Source organism: Myodes glareolus, chromosome 17 (genome assembly GCF_982192425.1).
Source record: "Myodes glareolus chromosome 17, mMyoGla1.1, whole genome shotgun sequence".
Taxonomy (NCBI): domain Eukaryota; kingdom Metazoa; phylum Chordata; class Mammalia; order Rodentia; family Cricetidae; genus Myodes; species Myodes glareolus.
Window position 1 is genome coordinate 6,674,253 of NC_142042.1, and position 16,400 is coordinate 6,690,652.

The 16,400-nt window shown below is 37.3% G+C and overlaps 1 protein-coding gene across 6 annotated transcripts in view; it reads left to right on the forward strand.

Annotated features, from left to right (window-relative positions):
• Nucleotides 1-16,322, forward strand: part of Nexn (nexilin F-actin binding protein) — a 28,358-nt gene extending 12,036 nt beyond the window's left edge. For 3 of the 6 annotated variants that reach the window (XM_085677538.2, XM_085677543.2, XM_085677539.2), the window contains 11 exons: nucleotides 306-384; nucleotides 469-617; nucleotides 4,165-4,206; nucleotides 5,530-5,721; nucleotides 5,799-5,969; nucleotides 7,708-7,902; nucleotides 10,476-10,673; nucleotides 11,911-12,132; nucleotides 14,576-14,761; nucleotides 15,004-15,361; nucleotides 15,444-16,322. In XM_085677538.2, coding sequence (XP_085533664.2) covers nucleotides 306-384; nucleotides 469-617; nucleotides 4,165-4,206; nucleotides 5,530-5,721; nucleotides 5,799-5,969; nucleotides 7,708-7,902; nucleotides 10,476-10,673; nucleotides 11,911-12,132; nucleotides 14,576-14,761; nucleotides 15,004-15,361; nucleotides 15,444-15,457 — 1,806 coding nt within the window. In that variant the 3' untranslated portion in view covers nucleotides 15,458-16,322. Of the gene's footprint in view, nucleotides 1-305; nucleotides 385-468; nucleotides 618-4,164; nucleotides 4,207-5,529; nucleotides 5,722-5,798; nucleotides 5,970-7,707; nucleotides 7,903-10,475; nucleotides 10,674-11,910; nucleotides 12,133-14,575; nucleotides 14,762-15,003 lie in introns of all 6 variants that reach the window. The other 3 variants (XM_085677540.2, XM_085677544.2, XM_085677541.2) reach the window with 2 other exon arrangements.
• Nucleotides 16,323-16,400: the final 78 nt, after the last annotated feature.

Genomic DNA, 16,400 nt, shown 5'->3' on the forward strand with positions numbered 1-16,400 from the left:
ATTTTATTGCAATATGTTTTTATAATTATTTTCTTTTATGATTATTTGTTCTTATTTTCTTACTGTACCTAATGTAAAAGTTAAAGTTCATCACAACTATAAGACCTATGAAAAATTATTTTCCTTATTTGAATATATAATTTTCCTACAAGAAAAAACAGCATGCACAAGTCTCAGAATTATCTGCGGTTTCAGTGATCCCTTGAATATCCTAGTGGGTTTTCCTGCAGCTGGGGTGGGGCTACTCTAATATAAGCTAGTCTCTTGTTGGCCATGTGTTCATGTTAATTTATTTAATCACCTAGATTAAAGGAATGTTTGCTTCTGATGATGAGGAAGAGATTTCTGCTAAAGTAGAAAAGGCTTATGTCCCAAAGTTAACAGGTAAGAATTTTGAGGGATAAATGTAAAAAGGCTTGCAAAAGAAAGTAACATGGCAAAATAGACAATATTTTTGTGTATTCTTAGGGACGGTTAAAGGTAAATTTGATGAAATGGAAAGACACAGACAGGAAGAGCAAAGGAAGAGAACGGAAGAGGAAAGGAAGCGCAGACTTGAACAGGATCTGCTGGAAAAGAGGAAGATACAGCGTGAATTAGCAAAAAGAGCTGAGCAGGTAGATGCTGAATGCTACATTGCTGTTTGTTTCTGGACCTAACAGAACAAATGAGAATTAATCGGGATGCTGCCTAATTAAAATATTTAATATAAGCTTATTAGAAGTGGCTAGCCTAAAAACATTATCTTAAGAGAAACGATTCAGTATGGGATGCCCAGCAGTATGTGCAGAATGTGCCTGGTTTTTTTTTTTTTTTCGACTTTTGTTAGAAACGATCTTACCAACTGTTTCGACATTCCTTAAACTGACTATCGTCCTAACTTTTCTTGATATCTTTGAGAATTTTACAATGATATAAGACATTTTCACACATAAACTATTCATAATCACAGAGCACAATATGGCCTTTTAATAGCAATATTTAAAATTTCTATCATTTATAAAACAGATTTTTATAAGATTATTTATAAACATTTTATAAAAGATTGTTTATTCTACATGTAAGAGTGTTTTACTTGCATGTATGTCTGTACACCTTGTGCATGCAGTTCCTGCAGAGGTCAGAAGAGGGCATCGGATCCCCCAGACCTGAAGTTATAGACAGTTCTGAGCCATTATCATGTATGTGCTAGGAACCAAACCCATATTGTCCACAAGAGCAGAGCAGCCCTTAACTACTGAGCTGCCTCTCCAGCCCCTTAAAGCAATATTCTAAGGGCCTTAAATTCATATGCTCTGCTCTTTTCAGCTTCTGCCACTTGTCTAGAGAGAAAAGTAATAATGAAAATAAAGTATTATTATATACTTGCATTCCTAAGAATCCATTAACTTCAGTTTTGCAAATAAGCTCTTCTTTAACACAAACAACTATTTATTTGGTGGCGAATGGTAATATGTGCCAGATTAAATGTTAAGAGCAATGGGAATTTTCCTATACTTTATGGTACCCATATCTGAAAGATGAGCTTCTATTTCATATTGAAACTTTATAAAGAAATAGAATTATGAGAACTATTGAATTAATTATCACCATACATAATTACTACAAATATATAAGTATGTAGATATATGCTTTAGGAATATAATTATATTAAAACTATAAAGTAAATGAGTAAGACTGGAGTCTATAAAGGGTGGCTTCTTGCACAATATACTGTGTCTGTACGTAGAATTAGTCTTCTTTCTTTCTTCTATACTTTCAAAGCACTGTAATATTCTAGGGTTATTGACCCATTTTAAACCCAAGAATGGACTACTAGGCAGTTGTTTCTCAAAAAACAAAAAAAAAACTTATGAGTGAGCTTGACTATAGTAAAGACTGGATGCTCAAAAGGTAAATTGAAATAAATATGATCATGAAAAAAATAGTGTCTTTACACCAAACACGTGCTGTGCGGAGGGCGCCACAGAGCCCTGGCTAATGATGCTTTAGCCCTATTAAATTAAGGTTACAACAGCAATGTAATTACAGTAACGTCTTCTTATAAATGAGTAAAGTTTAATTTTAAAACATAAGTACATTTTCCACTCAAATTTACTATGACTCAATGCAGTGCAGTATAGTATTATTTGTTTATAGCTTTTTTGTACAAACCAGTATACAAGAGGAGCTCCTGAGCCAGGAATGGCTAAAGCCATCACCAAGATCTTACCACTTCTAAGATTGCAGCACCTCACAAAGAATTAAAAAGGAATATACCTGTGTATTAGATACTAAAATAAAAAAATGTGTGATGTGTGGGAAAGGGGCTGGAGAGATGGCTCAGAGGTTAAGAGCACTGACTGCTCTTCCAAAGGTCCTGAGTTCAATTCCCAGCAACCACATGGTGGCTCACAACCATCTGTAGTGAGATCTGGTGCCCTCTTCTGGCCTGCAGGCATAAATGGAGACTGAATACTGTGTACATAATAAATAAATAAATCTTTTTAAAAAAATGTGTGGGAAAACCCTGAGGGTGTATTATCTAGTTAACTCTGAAGGTAGCCTGACGGACAAAATTAAAGTCCACCATTTAGGGACAGATATTGGTGGGAAATAGGATCTTGAAAAGAGGCAAGGAAAGAAATCTGGGGATGAAACGAATTTGCTTCCTATGAAGAAAAAAAAAAAGAAGAAAAAGAAGTTAAGAAACAGTTCTTTGTTAACCTTGAAAGTCAATACTTAACTGAATTCTGAACATTTATTCCTCTTAACTATACTAGTAACATAGCCCTGAAAAAAAAAATTCACCATTTTTCATGAAGAACTACATGGTTCTCTCTTTTGTTGCTCAATAATGGTTTTAAGTGAGCAAAGATAAAGAAGACACTGACAGCAGAACTCTAAGCAAACAAGATGTAGAAGCCCTGTAAGTCTCTGTCCACTTTAGCAGCAGACCAGGAGAGCTCTAGGAATAGAATTGGGGTTCATGAATTGTTTCTCTTTCCTGTATTCTCAGTGTCTGACTTCTCACTTTTTGTCAATCATTTTATTGAGGAATTAATTTGATTGCTCATTGGAAAACAACTCATTTTATAATTATTTTATTAGAGAACCATTAAAATTTTATTGTGTATGATACATCATTGAAAAAAAACCTGTTCCATTTATATAGCAAGTCAGTTTAATGAGTAGTTCTGTAATAAAACAAATTATTCTCAAGAATTAAATTTTGTAGTATAAAATTATTCTGATAAAACTATTCGTTATTAAAATGTAAGGTACTTTAAGTTTTTTTTGTTTTGTTTTGTTTTGTTTTGTTTTGTTTTTTGAGATCTGGTTTCCCTAGTAGTCCTGGCTGGCCTGGAACTTAATACATAGATGAAGCTGACTTCGAACTCACAGAGATCATCCTGGCTAAATTTTTGCTCTAAGACAGTTCTTTTTTTTGTTTTTTGTTTGTTTGTTTTTCAAGATAGTTTATCTGTGTGGTCCTGACTGTCCTGGAACTCGCTCTGTAGATTCCTGCCTGGGCTTTATGACACTTGAGACTTGTCTGGTGTTTATGTTTATCTGTATGGTCCTGACTGTCCTGGAACTCACTCTGTAGACCCCTGCCTGGGTTTTATGACACTTGAGACTTGTCTGATGTTTATGTTTCCTTTGTCTGAGAGTTCAAACACCGCATTGTTAAAGTCATCTATTTCCTTTCTCTCAGCAGTTTGCTAAGGTCCAGCTCGTCAAGCTAACCTCGTGATATTTCTTCAGAGAAATGTGCTCCAACTTTAGGCGATGGCCTTTTCCCCGTTCATTGTGGCTGAAATATGAGAAAACATCCTAAGTACCAGCATTAGCCTCCCTTCTAATCTTGCTGATATTTCTACCATACTTTATTATTGTGTCGCTTACATTTTTGCCAGATATATCATGATAAGAAATAGGGTCACAGTCATCTGACTGCTTGTGACAGATGTTCCTGCTGCTACTGCAGGGGCAGAGGATGGGGGCGTTTCTTTGTGTCTCAGTTTAGATTGCTACTAAATTAAAAATTGTTCCTCATAAACTCACAGTCAAACGTTGAAATTTTACCAGAAGATGCAGCTAAATTACTTTTCAGTTGTATGTTTGAAATCACCAAGCAGAAAATTCAATGTAATGTAACGATATGAAATTCTCATTCAATAGATTGAGGACATAAACAATACGGGAACCGAATCCGCATCAGAGGTAACAGACGTTTCCTTTAATGAAACATTCACTGAAAATTATCTGATTCACAAGTTATCTTGTAATCCAAGAAGGCCATGCAGAGGCTTTTATTTCACTCTTGATTATAAATCACACAATGACAGAAGTCAAGAATGTTCTGTGAAGGCAAGAGCATGCCTGGGCTCTTTCAAACATTGTCATGTGTTTAAAGAAAAGTATGCTTCTGCCTGCACAGTGGGTCATAAAGACAGGGCCTGGGAGGCTGTTAGGGACACTCTGCCAAGACCACGTTTCCTGAACTAACCTCGCTGGCTGTTGGGAGCTGGCATTGTAAAAGGGCAGTTTCCTCTTCATCATCTGTCTTCTTTCCTCAGAGTCCCTAAGAGCTCGAGTTCTGGCTTTCACACACCATTGTGGAGGGTAGTGTGCATCACCGTGAAGGAATGGTCCAATAACCTTAAAAATATAACCCAGTCAACTAGCAAGGTTAAAATCCAACCAACCAATTTGATGGTGTGCCTAAAATTATGTTTACAAAATTGGAAAAATTTTATTTTAGGAGCATGTATTACAATTTATAATTTTTATTTTTGAAAAAAGTAGATGTAATGATAAATTTGTAGTAAAAATCAATTGTAAGAGAATACATTTTAGCTAGGTGTAGTGGCGCATGGCTGATTCCAGCACTCAGGAGGCAGAGACAGGCAGACCTCTGAGTTAGAGGCCAGTCTGGCCTACGTAGCAAGTTCCAGGACAGCCAGGCCTACATAGAGAGACCTGTCACAAAACAAACAAACAGAATTTGTTTTAAACTTTAATAGGATAAATGCTTTAGAGCTTTATCTATACTATGTGAGTATATCACTTGGGTGAATACTCAATAGCTTTTCTCATTAAATACTACTTTATTATATATATTAAGTACTGAAAAACTTGGAAGGAGGAGCAGATTATGAAGAAAACTATGTTGGATGTTTAAGCCAAACTATACACCATCAAATTGGTTTCAAGTATGCTCACATGCACATTGTTTTGTGTAATTAATGTACAGATTGTCTAAAACCAGGCAATGGCACTATAGTCTTGTTACTTAATTGGGTAGGGCATATTAATTCTATCTTCCAAAATGCAGAATGCTTCTTGAGACCGTCATCAATGGATCTCAGTAAGCTTCGTTAGTCATGCACAGTGAGTTCAGAGAAAGATGTATTTAGGGGTAAATTTTTTTTTTGTCCTTCATAGCCTTGACAGCAATGTAATTCACCACTTATGGAGGTGAAGTACCCTATCACCTACATTCTTACTAAGAGTATGGATGCTAATTGTCTTTCTTACAAATAGGAAGGAGATGACTCACTGCTTATAACAGTGGTGCCTGCCAAATCGAACAAGACATCTGGAAAAATACAGAATCCTGAGGACCTGGACAAAGAGCAAGGGAATGAGAGGCTTAATCATGAAGATGATAAAAGAATAAGATATGAAGAAGAGGGCCGATCTCTCAAGGAAGCTAAGTGTCTGTCATTCGTCATGGTAAGCTTTTTACAAGAACAAATCCAAAGTTTTAGTTAACAGCAATTGTCCTTTGGGTAACAAGTTTGTTTTGATAGGATGATGAAACTGAGGCCAAAAAAGGATCCCATTTTCCTGGAAAACTGAAATTAACTTTTGAGGAACTGGAGCGGCAAAGACAAGAAAATCGCAAGAAGCAAGCAGAGGAGGAAGCGAGACGGCGCTTAGAAGAAGAGAGGCGTGCCTTTGAGGAAGCAAGGAGGCACATGGCAAGTGTATCTGTGCTGGCTTTGCCTTCCATCAGGGAGCTTCGCATGAGACTGACTGCAGGTCCAAGTGGGCTCTCTCTGGTGGGGAAGCCTCATTTCATTGTGCTTTCCCAGCACTATGGACTGGACCCAGGGCCTAGTCCATGCTAAACAAGCGCTTTACCACTGCCTCTATTCAAATCCCCAAAGGCATGGGTTTGAAACCATATACATATTTATATACAATATACATACATATAATTCATCTGTATTTTCTTTGAGCTTTCACTTTGGGGTATTTTATTCAATATGCTTTAAGTTTTTATCTTAATACTATATACTCTATTAATATATGGATATTATTCAATGCATCTGGTTTCCCTTTGTGTGTGAGTTAAGCAGTATATTTACTATATATAGATATAATGGTATGGTTGTAGGATATATTTAAGTCAAATAATGAATTTCATTTGAGGAGTACAGGTCTTTAGTTCCAGCTGCTTGGGAGGATGAGGAAGAGCACACATCCAAGACTAGCCTGGACTACTGAGTCAGTCCGAGTTAAAGGCCAACCTAGACAACGTAGGGAGATGTACTCGGGTATAGTGTACTTGTCTAGCATGCACAAGGCCAGAGACTTAATCCCCACTAATTCTTTGCTATAAGAAGAGAAGGGAGCATGGATTCCAGTCTCATTTTGAGAATTTAAAAATAGCTATAATTTCAAAGTTATCATGAGTTTCTTAATCAGCTTTCATTATTAAATTCTGAGGATTATAGCTCACCATTTTAGATTTTCTAGACATTGATTTAAAATATTATTACTTTTGGCTAGGTGTGGTAGTGCGCACCTTTAATTGCAGATTTGAGAGGCAGGGGCAGACAGGTCTCTGTGAGTTCCAGGCCAACCTGGTCTGGAAAGTAAGACTCTGCCTCAAAATCAAATAAATAAAATGTTATTCACTTTTAGATAATACCCGTGCATTTTAATATAACTGATAATCAGCTTAATATTTAAATTAATATTTCAGTTAATGTTTAAATGAGCAAATAATTGTGGTATGAATTTTATATAAAATAATACAGGCAGGTTTTTATCTGATTAGTATAAGGAAAATCACTGTAGTTCAAAGAGAGAAAATTCTTTTTTTTTTTTTAATTTTTTTGAGTCAGGGTTTTCCTGTAGTTCTGTGTCCTCGAGCTCACCGTGTAGACCAGGCTGGCCTAGAACTCACAGAGTTCTGTGAGAACTGGGATTACAGTGTCACGCTCTCCAGCGTCTCCGTGTGTATGTACCTGAGCTAAGTACAGTTTATTTTATGAGAATTATCTCAGCTAGCCCTTTAAAATTTGTTATGTAGTCACCTTTATTCAAAAGCTTGTGAAATTTTATTTCATCTTGAGTACATTTTTATTTGTAACTTCTCCACATTTGATTATTTTATCATATAGGAAGAGGATTTGGCCAGGCATGGTAGCTTTTAATCCCAGTACTTGCAAGAGGCAGGTGGATCTCTCTGTTTTCAAGGCCAGCCAGGTTTGCATAGTGAGGTCCAGGGCAGCCAGGGCTATTTAGAGAGACCCTGACTCAAAAATCAAAAATACAAATAAAAACTAAATCAAAAGTAAGAGATTTGGGGCTAAGTATTCTGGGAGCACGGAAATACTCGGTCAAGCTGCTAAGCACATGCCTTTCCCTGGAAATGCATTCCTGTCCCAGTGAGTCTCGACTTTTAGTAATGCATAGTTCCTTTATTAGGTAAATGAGGAGGAGGAGGATGAAAACCAAGATATGGCAAAAGTTTTTACAGAGTACCGCCCTGGGAAACTCAAGCTCAGTTTTGAAGAAATAGAAAGGCAAAGGAGAGAAGGTGAGAAAAGAAAAGCAGAGGAGGAGGCCCGGAGGAGAATAGAGGAAGAGAGGAAGGCATTTGCTGAAGCAAGGAGAAGCATGGTAAGACTAAGTTAACTCAACAGTATGTGTGTGCATCGTGTGTGCTCTTGTGCAAGCTGTGGAAAGCCAGACAACTACCTTGGATGCCATCCTCAGGAATGTTGTCCTCTTTTAAGACTGGAGTGACTAGCAGTCTGAGGATTCCTGTCTACACCTTCTCAGTGCTGGGGGTATAGGTGTGCACCTAGTTTACTTGTGTTCTGGGGACTGAACTCAGGTCTTCAAGCTTGAAAGATGAGGACTTTATCGACTGAGCTATCAAGCCTAGCCTAGGGATTCAGTTTTTTGAGGGTGTAAATGAAATGATTAGACTCAGGAATGTCCTGTCATCTCTGAAATCTGTAGCAAGCATATAAATGGCAAATAGGTTTTAAACACCAGTCCCTTGTCAGCATTTTCTTAGGCGTGTTGAAAGGGTTCTGATTACCAATGTCAGACCTGGCATAAAGGGTTGGGCACTATCTCCCTCTCTCAAAGATCCATTTTCTAGACCAGATCTGAGTCAAGAAAAGAAAAGTCGGAATTTTCCCTCCTTCCATTCCTCTCTCTGCTGCCCCTCTCTCTATTTTTTTTGCCATTTTAATCCCACTCAGTCTATTTAGATGACCAAAGTCATTTAGTCACAATTATCTAACTCTTCCAAATACCTGTCATTCTTTCTTAAATGACGATACCTAATTTGTCACAAAGGTAAACTTTCCATGCCATGTTAGCGTTTGTAACATGGCTATCTGATCCACAAGTTTTCTTGTACACTCAAATCAGAAACTCGGGAGCCTGGAATACATGCCTTCAACCTTTCACTCATGCCCAACTGGCTATAAACTCCCATTTATTCAACGCCCTGACTTACTCTCCCATCTTCACCACCACTGTTGCTATTCCTTGCCCGTGAGTCCAGGAGAGGATTGTTTCACTTCGTGTCCATTCTGCAGGCAGGCCACGATTCAGATCAGAGATACAAGTATTCACTTCCAGGAAAACAGAATTACATTACTTGTCATGGTAAGATATATCTGATAACAACTTCCAAGCAAAGTTTCTAGTTCAGTTTGGGGATTCCTTGTCCTTAGGATGTGATAGTATGATGAAACTCTTTTTGGGGACCAGGAAGATAGCTCAGCTGAGTAGATACTTCTAAGCCTGGTGATCTAAGCTCAATCCTAGACACTTGCATGATAAGAGAGAAAATTTTTTTTCTGAGACCTAAGTGCCCCCCCCCCCCCAATAAATAGACAGAGGAACAGTTTAAAAAGTTTCAAACCTTACTGTTGGGAGCTGGCTCTGATGTTAGACAGAGCGCTACCTATTTCCAAGCTTTGTTTAATCCTGTGACAACCATAAGAAAGTCATCATGGGAAGGCTCAGAGAGGTAAGTGGCTTGCCCAAGGTCACAATCAAATTACTCATAGAAATTTACAAAATAATGAAAAGCAAAGCAGTCTGTTAATTATTCACATTTCTAAAGATTTATTGTAGTGTATCAAACACTAGGTTTCACCATAACACTTTCCCACAGGTTTCATATAATTTATAACCTTACTGGAAATATTCTGAAGCCTGACTTCTGGCTTTGTTACCTGGCATTTCTGTTGATTTTGGACTACTTTTCAGTCACTTCCTCAGGTTCCTCACATGTAAACCAAGGGTAATTATCCTCAGCTACTCTATACAGGATTAGCTAAATATATATATCTGTAAGTGGACTGGCAGTTCTAAGAGTGTAACTATTTTTTAAAATATTTATTTAGGGGGGCTGGAGCGATGGCTCAGAGGCTAAGAGCATTGCCTGCTCTTCCAAAGGTCCTGAGTTCAATTCCCAGCAACCATATGGTGGCTCACAATCATCTGTAATGAGGTCTGGTGTCCTCTTCTGGCCATAGAAGGAATGCTGTATACATAATAAATAAACAAAAAATAAAAAATAAAATATTTATTTATTATGTATACAATATTCTGTGTGTATGCCTGCATGCCAGAAGAGGGAACCAGACCTCATTACAGATGGTTGTGAGCCACCATGTGGTTGCTGGGAATTGAACTCAGGACCTTTGGAAGAGCAGGCAATGCTCTTAACCACTGAGCCATCTCTCCAACCCCACTATTATTTCTTTAAAACATCTTGGCAGCAAAACTTCTTCACAATAAAATTTTGAATTAAGGCTTTTTGTTTTTCTGATAAAAGCTCATGATGATCCAGATATAACAAACTCATTAAGACAAGACTACGACTTAACTGAAATGTCCTATTCATTGACCAGATTTGGAGATTCACTTCAATCCAATTAAAATGTTCTCAGTGTCACTAAAATATATTATTGCATAAATATTTTTGTTCATTTGAATAGAGACTAGATACAGATGGTTACCATCCTCTACACCACAGATACCCCAATCTTACATTTTTGATAATACCCCATTGTTCATTGATTTGAGTTGTGAAACAGTTTGTGATTTCTACATTTTTAGATCAGCATAAAACACTTTTAATCAAGAAATATCAGTTTCTACAATACTATCTTTTTAGTATGCACAATTCTGGAAAAAATGATAAAAATATTTATTTTAAATAGGTATTAGATGATGATTCCCCAGAGATATATAAAACAGTTTCCCAAGAATCTCTGATGCCTGGAAAACTGGAAATTAATTTTGAAGAATTATTAAAACAAAAAATGGAAGAAGAAAGACGACGAACAGAAGAGGAACGGAGGCATAAACTGGAAATGGAGAAACAGGGATTTGAGCAACTGAGACAAGAAATGGGAGAGGTAAGTGGAAGAATATTCACTTAGAGATCTAATTGAGTGCATTCCTTATATTGCTCTATTGTGATCTTTATGTGTTATTAATCACATAAGGATATCTGACATAGTTTTATGACATATATACTTAATATGGGTGTGTGTGTCCAACCTGGTAGAGTGTAGCTAGGAATGTGGCCTGACACAAAACTGAAAACTCACTTAAAATATTAAGGTCTTTTTAGTTATGTGTTGTAACTAAATTGTCTTTTTCCTGTGTGAACCTTGTAGGTAACAGTATCCTGATGCAATGTCAAAAAGACAGTAAATCTGTTCTTCCAAAGGACTGAGATTCAATTCCCAGAACCCACATGGTGGCTCACAATCATCCATTAACTCCAGTTCAAGGGCATTTGATGCCCTATTCTGACCTACACAGGGCATGCATGTAGCACACATAAACATCATACAGGCAAAGCACTTATACATGGAATAAAAATAAGATCTAAAAATATGTAATCAATATTGTATTTAATTATTAGTCCAAAGCACAATAGTGTTGATACTAGCAATTTAATATGCCAAAGAGTAGTTTGTTTTTGTTTTGTTTTGCTTTGAGACAGTCTATGTGTAACCTCGCCTGTCCTAAACCTAGCTGTGTAGACCAGGGTGAGCTCCAGCTTAGAGATTCTCCTGCCTCTGTCTCCCAAGTGCTCGGAGTCCATCTGATAGCTGTCAAAGAGAAGTTGGAGTTGTACAGGGCTTCCTTCATGTGAAAGGTTGGAAGTTGTTCTTTTTTGTTGTTTTTTGTTTGTTTGTTTGTTTGAGATGGGGTTTCTCTGTAGCTTTGGAGCCTATCCTGGAACTGGAATTTTTTAGTAAGTAAATGTTTTTACTTAAAACTTAGTTGATGTGTTTTGGTGTTCTTGCCTGCATGTATGTTACAAGCAGTGCCAGCCGGCCTGACGAGAGTGTCAGATCCCCTGGAGCTGGAGTTAAAGATTGTAAACCTCCACGTGGGTGCTAGGTACTGAACCCAGATCCTCTGGAAGATTAGTCAGTGCTCTTAACCTCTAAATCATCTCTCCAAACCCAGAAATAAAACTCTTAAAACACTACATATAAGATTCCATTCGACCTGTGGCTTCCAGGAATCTGCTTGGTTGTCTTGGAACATACTCCCCTGCCTCACATACACATGCAGATGGGAAGATCCACTGTAATTTGCTGATAATCAACATACAGAAATCTTACTCTTTTGAAGGAGGAAGAAGAAAATGAAACTTTTGGATTGAGTAAAGAATATGAAGAATTAATCAAATTAAAAAGAAGTGGTTCTATTCAAGCTAAAAATCTAAAAAGCAAGTTTGAAAAAATTGGACAGTTGTCTGAAAAAGAAATACAGAAAAAGATAGAAGAAGAACGAGCAAAGAGGAGAGCAATTGACCTTGAAATTAAGGAGCGAGAAGCAGAAAACTTCCACGAGGTACATTATTATTGTATTTGTTATAACCTTAATCTTAAAATAAGTATTTACAGTTATTGGTATATCTGACAATCTGAAAACTGAATAGCAAAAGACCATTTAGCTCATCATATAGCACTGAGTCCAAAAGGGTCAGGAGGGAGGAATAGATAGAGTGCAAAATGGAATAGTGGCAAATTTAGAAGTAAGCAAAACAGGATAAGTGACAGTTGGTCTGGGGACACACAAATGAGCCAGCGGTATGACTGAAAACAATCTATTGTGCTGGATGGTAGCTGTTGCTGTGAAGCTACATTGGACATAGTGTGTTTACGAGGTTTGTGGGGTTGAGGCATTTCAGCGTGGTGTAACAGTGGCAGCTCTCCCTGGCCCCCTGATGCTACCTGGCCACCTTTGGGGTTTCTGTAAAAAATTCTTCCACATTGCTTTGTGATCCAAGCCAGAAATGGCTCAACCTTAACATTTGAAAGTGTTGATGCTCTGCTCCCTACCCCCCATGTATCTTGTCTCTCTGTACCATTCCAGACTCCATGCTTTAACCAAGCAGGCTGTATCCTCAATACCTGCCTTTGTTTCTGAAATGCTTTCTGCCAGAAATGTTTTCTCTTACTGTCCTGTAAAAATGACTTTCAGACTTTTTGTAAAGTATTCTCTATAAAAAAAAATGTGGTAAAAGGAACATTCTAGAATGAGGGACAGTGGAAGTCAACAAAGATTGTACTAATTTATCTGAGGGATTCAAGAACTTTATAATGGCATGACTGAATAGGTTATGAAGTTGTCAAAGTACTTTGTGGCTAGTTGTGAAAGGACTTCACCTTACAAGAACTGTAATCAGCAAAAATGTTGTGATAGAAATTTTAGATAGTTCTACCAAAGGATTCTAGCATCAAGCTGAAGTGCAAATCAGTCATAAAGCCACAACCAAAGGCTAGGTGATCCTCCAGTGTCCACTTCCTGAGCACTGGGATTATGGACATGCACCACTATGCTTGGCAAGACCTAATTTTTAACAAAACGGGGTAAGTTCTCTTCTAGATGGTTGCTATGGACCTTACTATTATTGTGGTACCACCACCAGGGAAACTAGCTGATGCTACACTTATCAAGTCTGGTGAGATATTAAATTCTGTTAAGCAAGGTAAAGACAGTCTGACACTGGTTCTAAACTTAGCAAGCATGTGTATGTTGTAAAATTATTGGTTAACAGTGGGACTTAGTAAAATAATAGTCTTGCGATAATTGGAGAACACTAGTATTTCCTGGCCTTGTGGTACAAAACAAAAAAATATTAGAATCTTTAAACATCATAGGTAAAGTTCAAGATGAGTATGATGAATCACTGCACTTGGGAGAGACAGGATTAGTTCAAGGGTAGTCTGGGCTCCAGACCTTGTTTTAAACAAAACCCCAGTCTACCAAGCAGTTGTTCTGTTAAAGATAGCCATTATAAAATCTGTAAAAAATAAAACTGGTATGTTTGATGCTTTACTACTTCTAGCACAGGTGCCAGATTAGGTTGTCCTCAATCTGAAGACACAAAAGATTGTGTAATCCTCTTCTATCCCTTGGATTAAAAGTCATTAAGGGCCTTTAAACACTTCCAGTGATAGACTTCCCCTCCAACCTCCAAATGTCTCCTGTTGAGTTATCAATGTTTGTAAGGGAGTGGTGCGGCACTTCTCTCATCCTGAGGCAAACTTAGGCTTTTAATGTTGAACATGGTGAAGTTAAAGGCCAGCTACAGAGATCTTGTCTTAAGGTGGGGACTACAAATTATGTCTTCAAACTTCCAGAAGATTCCAGACTTCTTTGAAGGTTGAATTCACCCATACAACCTTCGATTAAAGAATCCATTATCCACTCATAGTACTTTACATCCCCTATTTGGTTAACCAATTAAAAGGTTAGTGTCTTGAATTTGTGTCTTCAGTATGGCAAGGGGGCAAAAACCTCACTTCCATGAAGTCCACCAACATGCAGGTATGGAGATAAGAGTCACTTTGAAGACTCATGAATGCTAGACCCACATTCTGCCCATGGAGCTACACTCTCAGCCTCTGACTTGATTTTCTAATGTCCTGCTGTATCCCAGGAGAACACCATGCTGCTTTAATTTCCTGGTACCAATACTGACACTCATTCCATTTAAAACATGACTTTCTTAGTAAGTTTCTTTCCCATAACACCAGTCTAGTTTTCCAAAGGTTCTAGAGAAGAGAACATTGATGTTTAGCAATTTAACATTCCTTTCAGTTAGTCAACCTCTCATTTTCTAAATGTAGTTTTGAGGAAGCAATAAACTTGCACAAAGTTTTCTCACTTTTCCTAAAAATCTAAATAGCTACAGTATCACAAAAAGCAAATCAAGCATTAAATACTTTGTGCTTGTAAATTACCAAATCATTAATACATTCATTTGGCAATTTTCATTCTTTTTAAGGATGACGATGTTGATGTAAAGCCTGCAAAAAAGAGTGAATCTCCGTTTACTCATAAAGTGAATATGAAAGCCAGATTTGAACAAATGGCTAAAGCCAGAGAAGAAGAAGAACAAAGGAGAATTGAAGAACAGAAGTTACTACGAATGCAGTTTGAACAGAAAGAAATTGATGCAGCATTACAGAAGGTATGCACCCACATAATCAGAGGGAGTTCTTAACCCATTTACAAGCAATTAAGAAATTGTCTTAATAGCTTTCAAGCCATTGGAATGGTTTTACAAAATTGTACAGTCAATGAAACCCAAGGCACCATGCATGCCAGCCAATGCTCCAACATTGAGCCATATATCCCAAGCATTCCTTTACCTCCAAAATTCTATTACTAAAAATAAATGACAACTTGATAAATGCACTTATTTTAATACAGAGAAGAGAAGATGAGGAAGTAGAAGAAGGGAGCATCATTAATGGTTCCACCACTGAAGATGAGGAGCAAACCAGATCAGGAGCTCCATGGTTCAAGAAGCCTCTAAGAAACACCTCAGTTGTTGACAGTGAGCCAGTCAGATTTACTGTTAAAGTCACAGGAGAGCCCAAGCCAGAAATCACATGGTGGTTTGAAGGAGAGATGCTACAGGATGGAGAAGACTATCAGTACATTGAAAGAGGCGAAACTTACTGCCTCTATTTACCAGAAACTTTCCCAGAAGATGGAGGAGAATATATGTGTAAAGCAGTCAACAATAAAGGCTCTGCAGCAAGTACCTGCATTCTTACCATTGAAAGTAAGAATTAATTGGCTTTTAATCCTTTATTTTATTAAGGAAATAAATGGGGAAAATATCATTCTTCTTCTCTTTTTTTTAGTGGATGACTACTAGGCTTCCTTCTCTCCTTGGAACTCTCTCTCCAACTCTCTTGCTACATCTCTGTGGAGGGGCCAAAGGAGACCAGAGGTGCAACTTGATTTAATACTCTTTCCCCAAATCTTCCAAATAGCTGATTCAAAGAATGCCTTTTCCAATGCACATCAGGTTACCATTACTACAATGTCAAAATGTAGTTGACAGGGAAGGGAAATGTATTCCTTCTGTACGAACCGAAAGCAAATACTTTGTATTTTCCATATTTATAGCCATTATGTTTAAAGTCTACACTGTCTGCATGGATGAATGGAGTTTTTACATCTAGTTAGCCAGAGAGGACAGTGTGGAACTACTCCATTGTCCTCTGTAGTCCATAGCTGCTGTGGACGCCAGGCTTTCTGAAGAAGATACACTGACAAAGGAGGACCACTGAAAAGAAAAACACAAGCAGGAATTTTTTTCTAAACTACTAAATCAAATTTGATAGAAATGTTTATGCAGTGTTCCAAGTGTGATATTTAACATGTGTGTCTCAAATGTATAATGACCATACTGAAGTTTATGCTGTGACCTGACTGAATAAAAAAAAAACACACACACACACACAGGTGAAGATTTCAAGACTTAAGAGGATTTAGGAAAAAGTGATTTTAAAATTCTAGCCTTTTGAGTTCAAGGTCAGCCTGGTCTGGTCTACATAGTGAGTTCCAGGACAGCCAAGGCTACATAGAGAGACTATCTCTAAATAACAACAAAGAAGTCTGTAAATAATTATAACTTATGTTCTATTATTTGGTTGTTTTATATTTATATTCAATTTCTTGGAAAACAATTTTATTTTACATTATGAAACCATAATAAAGTTACCTGTACATCAAAAGGTCTTTTTTCTTATTTTAAAAGCTATGCAATGAGCTATCCGTCCTTTTAAAAGTTTAAAGAACTTATCATTAGAATT